Source organism: Lolium perenne, chromosome 4 (assembly GCF_019359855.2).
Source record: "Lolium perenne isolate Kyuss_39 chromosome 4, Kyuss_2.0, whole genome shotgun sequence".
NCBI lineage: Eukaryota > Viridiplantae > Streptophyta > Magnoliopsida > Poales > Poaceae > Lolium > Lolium perenne.
The window spans coordinates 42,791,987-42,801,881 of record NC_067247.2 but is presented as its reverse complement, the minus strand read 5'-3'; the positions used below and the strand labels follow the sequence as shown (position 1 = coordinate 42,801,881).

General features: G+C 43.9%; 1 protein-coding gene across 1 annotated transcript; it reads right to left on the bottom strand.

The window, feature by feature from the left end:
- Positions 1–1,178: 1,178 nt before the first annotated feature.
- On the bottom strand, positions 1,179–1,791 carry LOC127292303 (metallothionein-like protein 2C). The gene is made up of 2 exons (XM_051321669.2): positions 1,558–1,791; positions 1,179–1,464 (listed from the first exon to the last, which is right to left on the bottom strand). The coding sequence occupies exons 1-2, from the start codon at positions 1,692–1,694 to the stop codon at positions 1,359–1,361; spliced, it is 243 nt and encodes an 80-aa protein (XP_051177629.1). The 5' UTR covers positions 1,695–1,791; the 3' UTR covers positions 1,179–1,358.
- Between the last annotated feature and the right edge of the window lie 8,104 nt (positions 1,792–9,895).

Below are 9,895 nucleotides of genomic sequence, written 5' to 3'. Positions count from 1 at the left end.
TCCGCTCTCCTTTCTTAACCATAACAATATCATAGAAAAAAAACTTGAGGATGAAACTATGTACCCATTATGGCCGCTGATAACAATTTTCATCTGCATAATCGTTGACTTTAGTATAGATTTTTTTTCATGAGCATTTTTTTTAAACAGAAGGCACGAGTGCCCAGCTTTAAATTAATAAAGCCTTTTACGGCCAGTACATAGGTGCTGAAGAACAGCTTACAAACCATCGACCATACAAGCACAACAAGAAAGAAACACTAAGCATAGCTTGAGGTAGCCGAGGCCCTCATCCACGAGCAGCAGCGGAGTCTGGAGAAGCTAGCTGAAGAAGGATCCAGCAGAGCTGACGCCATGGATTGCACCTGGGCAGCGGACACTGCACTCACACCCAGTCCATGGCCGAAGAAGGCTCCCTGCCTCCTCGTCCTGGTTCGAAGGACGTCGTACCGTCGGCCGATGGCAGCGCTCTCCCTGAGCCTGAATGGGAAGTGCAGCCGAGATCCCCGGCGGACCACCGTGCACAGCCAGGCACTGCTAGCACACATCCTGAAGAGAGCCACCCCGTAGTCCCGTCGCTCGCCTCCGAGAAGAAACTGCACGGGAAGCCGGAGAAGAAGTGGGCGCTGCCAACCACTGCAGCACCGCCCACCGGACACAAGCACACCTCCACAAACCGCCAGTGGCCACAGACCCCCCCAATCTCACCCAAGGCCGCGCCTTCAGCAAGGACAGCGACACCACCAGCGCCGCCGCGGCCCAATCAAAGATCTAGGCTTTCACCTGGGGAGGTAGGAGAAGGGAGAGGAGAAGGACGAACCACGATGGCGCCCCCAAGGAGGTAAACGGCGCGCAGGGCGTTGCCGCCGTCGAGACCGGCAAACTGGTCAGGGATTTCTCCCGGTCGTCGATCCCCTCGCCAGCACCCCCGCCAGATCGAGCGCTGGACGCACCAGCCGTGGATCTGGAGGAGTGGGACGAGGCAGGAGAGGGAGGGTCTGGTGCTTCGGATCTGGGCACAGCACCCGGACCACCTGGTTTTTTTTACACATGCATCCTTGCAGCTTATTGTTTCAATACTTCCAGCTGCGGCTAGTCTGCACATCTCTTGTACTCTTGTTAAACTCCCATGCCAAGTAATTATATGGGCGACGATGAGACAATTGACACACGTATAATTTAAGACAGTTAAACCATGCGAAATTTATTTAATTCAGGGCGAACATATGCATGGCACCTGTTGCTGCTGCAGAGCAGGCGCACACATACAAGAGTTCCTCGATCAGGGTAGCGCTACATGAAGGTAGTTAAGCACGTCGTATCGTAGACGATGCACGCGCGCTGCCGCAGCTGATGATCTAGCAGGTGCAGCAGGAGCAGCCGCAGCTGGTGCCGCAGTTGCACTTGTTGCAGCTGCAGCCGCCGTTCTCGGCCTCCGCCGCCACCTCCATCCCGCCGGCGCTACTGCATCCCAATAACACTCGCGGCAGTTAGAATCGATCAACATATAACTAATTAATGGAATGATTCAGGTGAGGAGACTGATGAGCAACGTACGCCTTGTGGGTGGCGGCGGTGAGGAGGACGGTAGCGTTGCCGGCGGCCTCGACGTCAGGGTACATGCCGCAGCCGTTGCAGCCGCTGCCGCAGTTGCAGGAGCTGCCGCACCCGCACTTTCCTGAGCAGCAAGACATCTTCGGTTCGAGCTTGAGACTGGATGACCGGAGATGTGAGATGGAGGCTTTGATCGGCTTCTTGGTTGCTTGCTGGCTTGAGGAACTATGGCAACGCAGCCATGGCTATTTATAGGCCGGAGGAAGAAGAAGAGATTGGGAGATCGAGATGAGAGATGCTGCACGTAAACGCGCACTTTGGCAAAAGGATGGAGGGGAGCAACCAAGGGACCACCGCACAAGAGCGCCTGGGAAAGAGGAATAAGGATAGGGGCCTCTTGCTCAATTTGATTCCCTTTGTTTGCTTCTTCCGTTATTTCTTTTGCAAATTATTATACTGAGAGAACGACGAGAGTTTTAGTGAGAGTCTTTGAGCATCTCTGGTCGCGTCTTCTTAAGCGCGTTCGGTACAAATACGAATCGAGCATTTTTGGGATGTCCCTCCCTAGCTATGTTCTTCAAACGCAAACCCTCAATTTTGTTTAATGTAAAATAAATATTTTTATTTACAATTTTGGATATGCTTCGTCGATTTTAAACATCGAAACGGCGGACGGAGAACATCCCGAAACCTTGAAAAACACCAAGGGAGAGCATTAAAAAAAAACCTAGACTAGAGGTTATGTTGGCCCTCATCTTCTTCCCTGTCGTCATCACCGTGGTAGTGGATACGGCAAGACTCCTCGTCGAACACCCGTCGCTTACGTAGAAGAAGTTCACCAAGCAACCGACTTCCATGTTGTGTTTGTGTCAAATATTGTGTACGAGTTAGTTTACGTTTGGACTCTGAGTTGTAATAGGTGTGGATAGGATATGTGTAGTGTTCGAGTCGAACACTAGTAGCCTTTGCCTCCTATATAATGAGGGGGTGTAACCTATAACGACTTGATAGCATTAGAAGCGCAAGGGGATTCGGCGGCATGTGACGGTGCCCAAGACTGCCAAGATGCTGCGGTATCAAAGAGGAGGTGCGCCCGTAGTCATGTGCCACAGAGTAGGCAAGTTCGCGAACCGCGTTAACAAATCTCGGTATCGTTATCGTACTGTGATTGCCTGCCTGGTTCTCGGTAGATCAACTATGCACCTTCGACGATAACACTCCAAGTCATGGGCGTGGGTGAACTTCTTCCGGCCGGTGTCGAGGTACATTTTCCATTCCCCGTCGAACAAGATCTCCTCGGGCCACCGGCCAAAGCCGCAACTTGCTTCCCACACGGACACCTCGACCGACTCCCAATCTACGAGAAATTCGATGAACTTGCCTGGGAGCTTCTTGATACGTCCAATTTGCATCACTATTTCATATCATAATTTGCTGTTATTCATTGATATATTTCATATTTGGAGATAATACTTATGTTATTTCATCTATTTTGCATGTTTCATGATTATTGGAGGATCGAGCACCGGAGCCAGGATTCTGCTGGAAAAAGCGCCGTCAGAATGCAATATTTCGGAAGATCAACAGTTGATGGAAATTATATCAAAAATCCTATTTTTCCAGATGACGAAGGGAGCCAGAAGGGGGAGCCGAGGGGACCCGAGGTGGGCCCACCCCATAGGCCGGCGCGGCCCAAGGCCTGGCCGCGCCGCCCTGTGAGGAGGGGGCCCACAGCCCCCTCTCGCCTCCTTTTCTTCGCGTATGCCTTCGTCCCGAAAACCTAAGCTCCAGAGGGTACCTCGCGAAGAGTTACAGCCGCCTCTGCGAGGCGGAGAACACCAGAGAGAAAAGAGCTCTCCGGCGGGCTGAGATCCGCTGGGGAAATTCCCTCCCGGAGGGGGAAATCGACGCCATCGTCACCGCCATCAAGTTGGACATCATCTCCATTACCATCATCATCATCTTCATCATCATCACCGCCGTCTCCACCGCTGCACATCATCACCGCCGTAGCAATTTGGGTTTGATCTTGATTGTTTGATAGGGGAAACTCTCCCGGTATTGATTTCTACTTGTTATTGATGCTATTGAGTGAAACCGTTAAACCAAGGTTTATGTTTAGATTGTTATTCATCATCATATCACCTCTGATCATGTTCCATATGATGTCTCGTGAGTAGTTCGTTTAGTTCTTGAGGACATGGGTGAAGTCTAAATGTTAGTAGTGAAGTATGGTTGACTAATATTCAATGTTATGATATTTAAGTTGTGGTGTTATTCTTCTAGTGGTGTCGTGTGAACGTCGACTACACGACACTTCACCTTTATGGGCCTAGGGGAATGCATCTTGTACTCGTTTGCCGATTGCGGGGTTGCCGGAGTGACAGAAACCTAAGCCCCCGTTGGTATATCGATGCAGGAGGGATAGCAGGTGAAGGAGATATGCCCAAGAGGCAATAATAAAAGTGGTTATGATATATCTTTATGTTTATGATAAATGTTTATATATCATGCTATAATTGTATTAACCGAAACATTAGTACATGTGTGATATGTAGACAACAAAGAGTCCCTAGTATGCCTCTTAACTAGCTTGTTGATTAATGGATGATTAGTTTCATAATCATGAACATTGGATGTTATTAATAACAAGGTTATGTCATTGTATGAATGATGTAATGGACACACCCTTTTAAGCGTAGCATAAGATCTCGTCATTAAGTTATTTGCTATAAGCTTTCGATACATAGTTACCTAGTCCTTATGACCATGAGATCATGTAAATCACTTATACCGGAAAGGTACTTTGATTACACCAAACGCCACTGCGTAAATGGGTGGTTATAAAGGTGGGATTAAGTATCCGAAAAGTATGAGTTGAGGCATATGGATCAACAGTGGGATTTGTCCATCCCGATGACGGATAGATATACTCTGGGCCCTCTCGGTGGAATGTCGTCTAATGTCTTGCAAGCATATGAATAAGTTCATAAGAGACCACATACCACGGTACGAGTAAAGAGTACTTGTCAGGAGATGAGGTTGAACAAGGTATAGAGTGATACCGAAGATCAAACCTCGGACAAGTAAAATATCGCGTGACAAAGGGAATTGGTATCGTATGTGAATGGTTCATTCGATCACTAAAGTCATCGTTGAATATGTGGGAGTCATTATGGATCTCCAGATCCCGCTATTGGTTATTGGTCGGAGTGAGTACTCAACCATGTCCGCATAGTTCATGAACCGTAGGGTGACACACTTAAAGTTGGATGTTGAAATGGTAGAACTTGAATATGGAATGGAGTTCGAATATTTGTTCGGAGTCCCGGATGAGATCCCGGACATCACGAGGAGTTCCGGAATGGTCCGGAGAATAAGATTCATATATAGGATGTCATTTTATGTGAATTAAATTGACGCGGAAGGTTCTATGGAAGGTTCTAGAAAAGTCCAGAAGAAACCACCAAGGAAGGTGGAGTCCACATGGGACTCCACCTCCATGGCCGGCCAACCCTAGTGGGGGAGGAGTCCCAAGTGGACTCCCCCTTAGGGGGCCGGCCACCCCCCCATATGGGAGGTGGAACTCCCACCTCTAGTGGGAGTCCTAGCTTGGCTAGGTTTCCCCTCCATATGGAAGGTTTTTGGTTCGGGTCTTATTCGAAGACTTGGAGACCAACTCTTGGGGTTCCACCTACATAATGAGGGCCAAGGGGGAGGGGGCCGGCCACCTCAAACACCACCAAGGTGGCCGCACCCCATAGTGGCCGGCACCCCCCCTCTCCCCAAACCCTAGCCGCCCCGCTCCTCCACTTCCCGCACGCTTAGCGAAGCTCCGCCGGACTTCTCCACCACCACCGACACCACGCCGTCGTGCTGTCGGATTCAAGAGGAGCTACTACTTCTGCTGCCCGCTGGAACGGGAGGTGGACGTCGTCTTCATCAACAACCGAACGTGTGACCGAGTACGGAGGTGCTGCCCGTTCGTGGCGCCGGAAGCGATCGTGATCAAGATCTTCTCCGCGCTTTTGCAAGCGGCAAGTGAACGTCTACCGCAGCAACAAGAGCCTCATCTTGTAGGCTTTGGAATCTCTTCAAGGGTGAGACTCGATACCCCCTCGTTGCTACCGTCTTCTAGATTGCATCTTGGCTTGGATTGCGTGTTCGCGGTAGGAAAATTTTTGTTTTCTATGCAACGTTATCCTACAGTGGTATCAGAGCCGTGTCTATGCATAGATGGTTGCACGAGTAGAACACAATGGTTTGTGGGCGTTGATGCTCTTGTTATCTTTAGTTTGAGTACTTTGCATCTTTGTGGCATAGTGGGATGAAGCGGCTCGGACTAACTTTACATGACCGCGTTCATGAGACTTGTTCCTCGTTCGACATGCAACTTGTACTGCATAAGAGGCTTTGCGGGTGTCTGTCTCTCCTACTATAGTGAAGATTCAATTTACTCTTCTATTGAAAACATTAGTATCAACGGTGTGGTTCATGTTCGTAGGTAGATTAGATCTCTCTCGAAAACCCTAAACCACGTAAAATATGCAAACCAAATTAGAGACGTCTAACTTGTTTTTGCAGGGTTTGGTGATGTGATATGGCCATAATGTGATGATGAATATGTATGAGATGATCATTATTGTATTGTGGCAACCGGCAGGAGCCTTATGGTTGTCTTTAAATTTCATGTTGAGTAGTATTTCAAAGTAGTTGTAATAGTTGCTACATGGAGGACAATCATGAAGACGGCGCCATGAACCTTGACGCTACGCCGACGATGATGGAGATCATGCCCGAAGATGATGGAGATCATGTCCGTGCTTTGGAGATGAAGATCAAAGGCGCAAAGACAAAAGGGCCATATCATATCACATATAAACTGCATGTGATGTTAATCCTTTTATGCATCTTATTTTGCTTAGATCGCGACGGTAGCATTATAAGATGATCCCTCACATTAATATCAAGATAATAAAGTGTTCTCCCCTCGTATGCACCGTTGTACAGTTCGTCGTTTCGAAGCATCTCGTGATGATCGGATGTGATAGACTCAACGTTCACATACAACGGGTGTAAGCCATGTTGCACACGCGGAATACTTGGGTTTGCTTGACGAGCCTAGCATGTACAGACATGGCCTCGGGACAATGGAAACCGAAAGGTTGAACACGAGTCATATGGATGATATGATCAACATGTTGATGTTCACTATTGAAGCTACATCATCTCACGTGATGATCGGTTTTGGTGTAGTGGATTTGGATCGTGTACCACTTAACAACTATGAGGGATGTTGTATTAAGTGGGAGTTCATCAGTAATTAGATTAAAACATGAACTAATTATCATAAACATAGTCTGAGTAGTATTTTGTATTAATTTTGTAGTATTGGCATCCATTTTCTACCATGCACTAGTCTTGTTATTGAGATAGAAATACTGTTAAAATCTGACAAGAAACTTTACGGATTGGTACCGTATTGTTAAAGTATCAAGAATTAATTAAGTCCTATTGCAAACTTTTAGTAAACCTCACATTGTTGATTCAAAGAGCTATGGTTTCAATTAGTACCTAAAGTTATCTTGTCTCCGTGAAACTTGAAGTTCAAATCTGTTTGAAAAATAAGGAGCTGAAAATTTAGTTTTCAGAAATAATCAAGGTATGAGATATATGTGATATCTAAGATCTTATTGCAAGATAATAGAATATAATTTGGTGTGATTACATGAACTCATAAGTTTTATGGGAATGTATGAAGGTTGAAGACGCCAGGCGTCACAATCCTCCAACTATTGGGGCACTAATAATATTCGCATATCCATGAAGTTATCATCCTTAGTTTGCACCGTTGCTAAGACTCGTCGTTTCGAAGCATCACGTGATGATCGGGTGTGATAGATTCTACGTGTGCTTACAACAGGTACAAGCCAGATTTGCACATGCGAATACTAAGGTTATACTTTACGAGCCTAGCATGTACAAACATGGTCTCGAAAAGTCGTCATGATTTGATGGATAAAATTATGAGTGAAATTGTTCATCATATTAAAAGGTTACTAATAGTGAAATCCGGAACACTTGTCATATGATAATCAACTTCAAAGTAAGAACCTCAAGGTTATTGGTATTTGACCAACAAACCTAGAAGTTATTGATGTTGAAGTGTTTTTCTGAATAATGAGGAAAGCTAAAAGTGAAACTACAAAAGTTTATTGGCAGAGAGAAAAGAAAAGACTAGAAAGTCTAGCTCAGGTGTATATAAATGATATACATGTTATGGTTGTATTCCTAGTTAGGTCACACTATGAAATTCTTGGGTATTAGTACTATATTGGATGGTATGAAGTGTCATACAAAACAACACAATACAAGAATACAATGGCCTAAGTGACTGACAAGGAATATGATAGGAATACACGTCTGGAACAAAATAAAGTGTTATTATGTTCGTCGTTGGCATTCTATCTAGCCCTTAGAATTTATAATAAAGAACTTAATAATTGTTATTTTGCTCTGGTCAAATGAAAACAATGAGTTGTTCAAATTATGACATTACTCCATGTACGATGGATAAGTTATTATAAATCTTAATGGTGAAACACACATACATAACACTGACGCTAAAATGCCATAAGGCAAATGATTTGAATTCCACGTATTTGTGGAACCGCCATTTAGGTCATGTTAGAAAGGAACGCATGAAGGAACTCCATGCAAATGGATTTTGGAGTCATTTGATTTTTGAATCATTTGGCGCTTGCAAATCTTTTCTAAAGAGAATGATTAAAATACCGTTCATAGGCCAAGAGTTGAACGGGCAACTAACTTAGTGAAAAATACATGATGATGTATGTGGTTCACTGGGCATAGTTGTGTGCGGGAGATTCTTCTACTTCATGAAAACTTTCAACAATGAATTGAGTATATATATGTGGATATATTCAATAAGGAAGAAGTTTGAAACATTTGAATGGATTCAAATAAATTTCAGCATGAAGTAGAAATCATCGTAATAGAAAAGTCAAATATCTATGATTGGATCATGGTGAAAATATTTGAATTACGAGTTTTAGCGAACATCTAAGAGAGTCATGAAATTGTTCTACAACTCACATTTCTTGGAGCATCATAATGATGATATAGTTTCCGAGAGATGTATCCAAGCCTTGTTGGATTAATGATGAGATAAAATATTATGACGCCATTATATTTTTGTGGATTATGCTTTAGTGACTACCGCTTTTACACTGAATAGAGCATCATCATGATCCGTAGAAATGACATCATACGAGTTATGGCATGGGTATAAACCCTAATAGTCCTTTCTTTAAATTTTGGTCTAAAAGTTAACAACCAAAATCGGATGAATGTCTTTGTTGGTTATCCCAAAGAATTGATTGGGAATTCTTTCCACTATGAAGTAAACGACAAAAGTGTTTGTTAATGTTACTTGCTTATTTCCAAGAAATTGTTTTCTAGCGAAGTATTTGAGTGGGAGGACAATAGAACTTGATAAGGTTTATGAACCTGAGCATAATGATCAGAGTAGCGCAAAGATCGGAAATTGGTTCCTAAGCGACCATGACGAACATGGCTCCCATGACTACAAAGTGTTTTAGCCATGGAGATCGAAGTACATATTGAACCTTGTAGGTATGGTTTACTTTGTGATCAAGTAAATGATTTGTGAACAAAGGATTGATTTTGAACAATGATAAACCAACTACAAACAAAGAAGTTATGATGGGCCCTGACTCTGTTAAAATGGCTATATGCCATGAAATCCAAGATAGATAAATACTTTTTGAAAGTAAATGGATCTATAAAATTGATAGACTTGGATGGAATATCCTTAAAGAAGCTCGACTTATCGAAAAATTGTTTACAACAAAGTTCAAAGAGTTGACTACGATAAGATTAGATCTTCCGTAGCAATGCTTATAGTCTATGTGGATTATTCTAGTAATCACTACATATTTCTTTTATGAGATATGCTAGTAGGATGGCAAAATACATTACTTATCAGAAGTATGTATTAAAAGGTGTATACAAGATACAATCAAGAGTTTTGCTGGTCCATGGAATACTAGATAGGTATACAAACTTCAATTGGATGAAGTGAGTATCACGGAGTTGGAATCTTCACCAGATGAAATAGTCAAAGAGTTTTTGATTTCATCAGAGACGATGAAGAGGCTTGCATTTGCAAGAAATTAAGTGGGAGCGCTGAGACATATTTATAATACTTTATGTAGATGATATATAGTTGGTTATAAATGATGTAATTATATACTTGATTAAAAAAAGGTTTAATTGAGAATTAATTTCAATGAAAGGA

Coding starts and splice junctions, on each gene's coding strand:
- LOC127292303 (XM_051321669.2), bottom strand. CDS start 1,694: ATGTCTTGCTGCTCAGGAAAGTGCGGGTGCGGCAGCTCCTGCAACTGC. Junction 1,465..1,557: donor ACCGCCGCCACCCACAAGGC/GTACGTTGCTCA, acceptor ATTGGGATGCAG/TAGCGCCGGCGGGATGGAGG.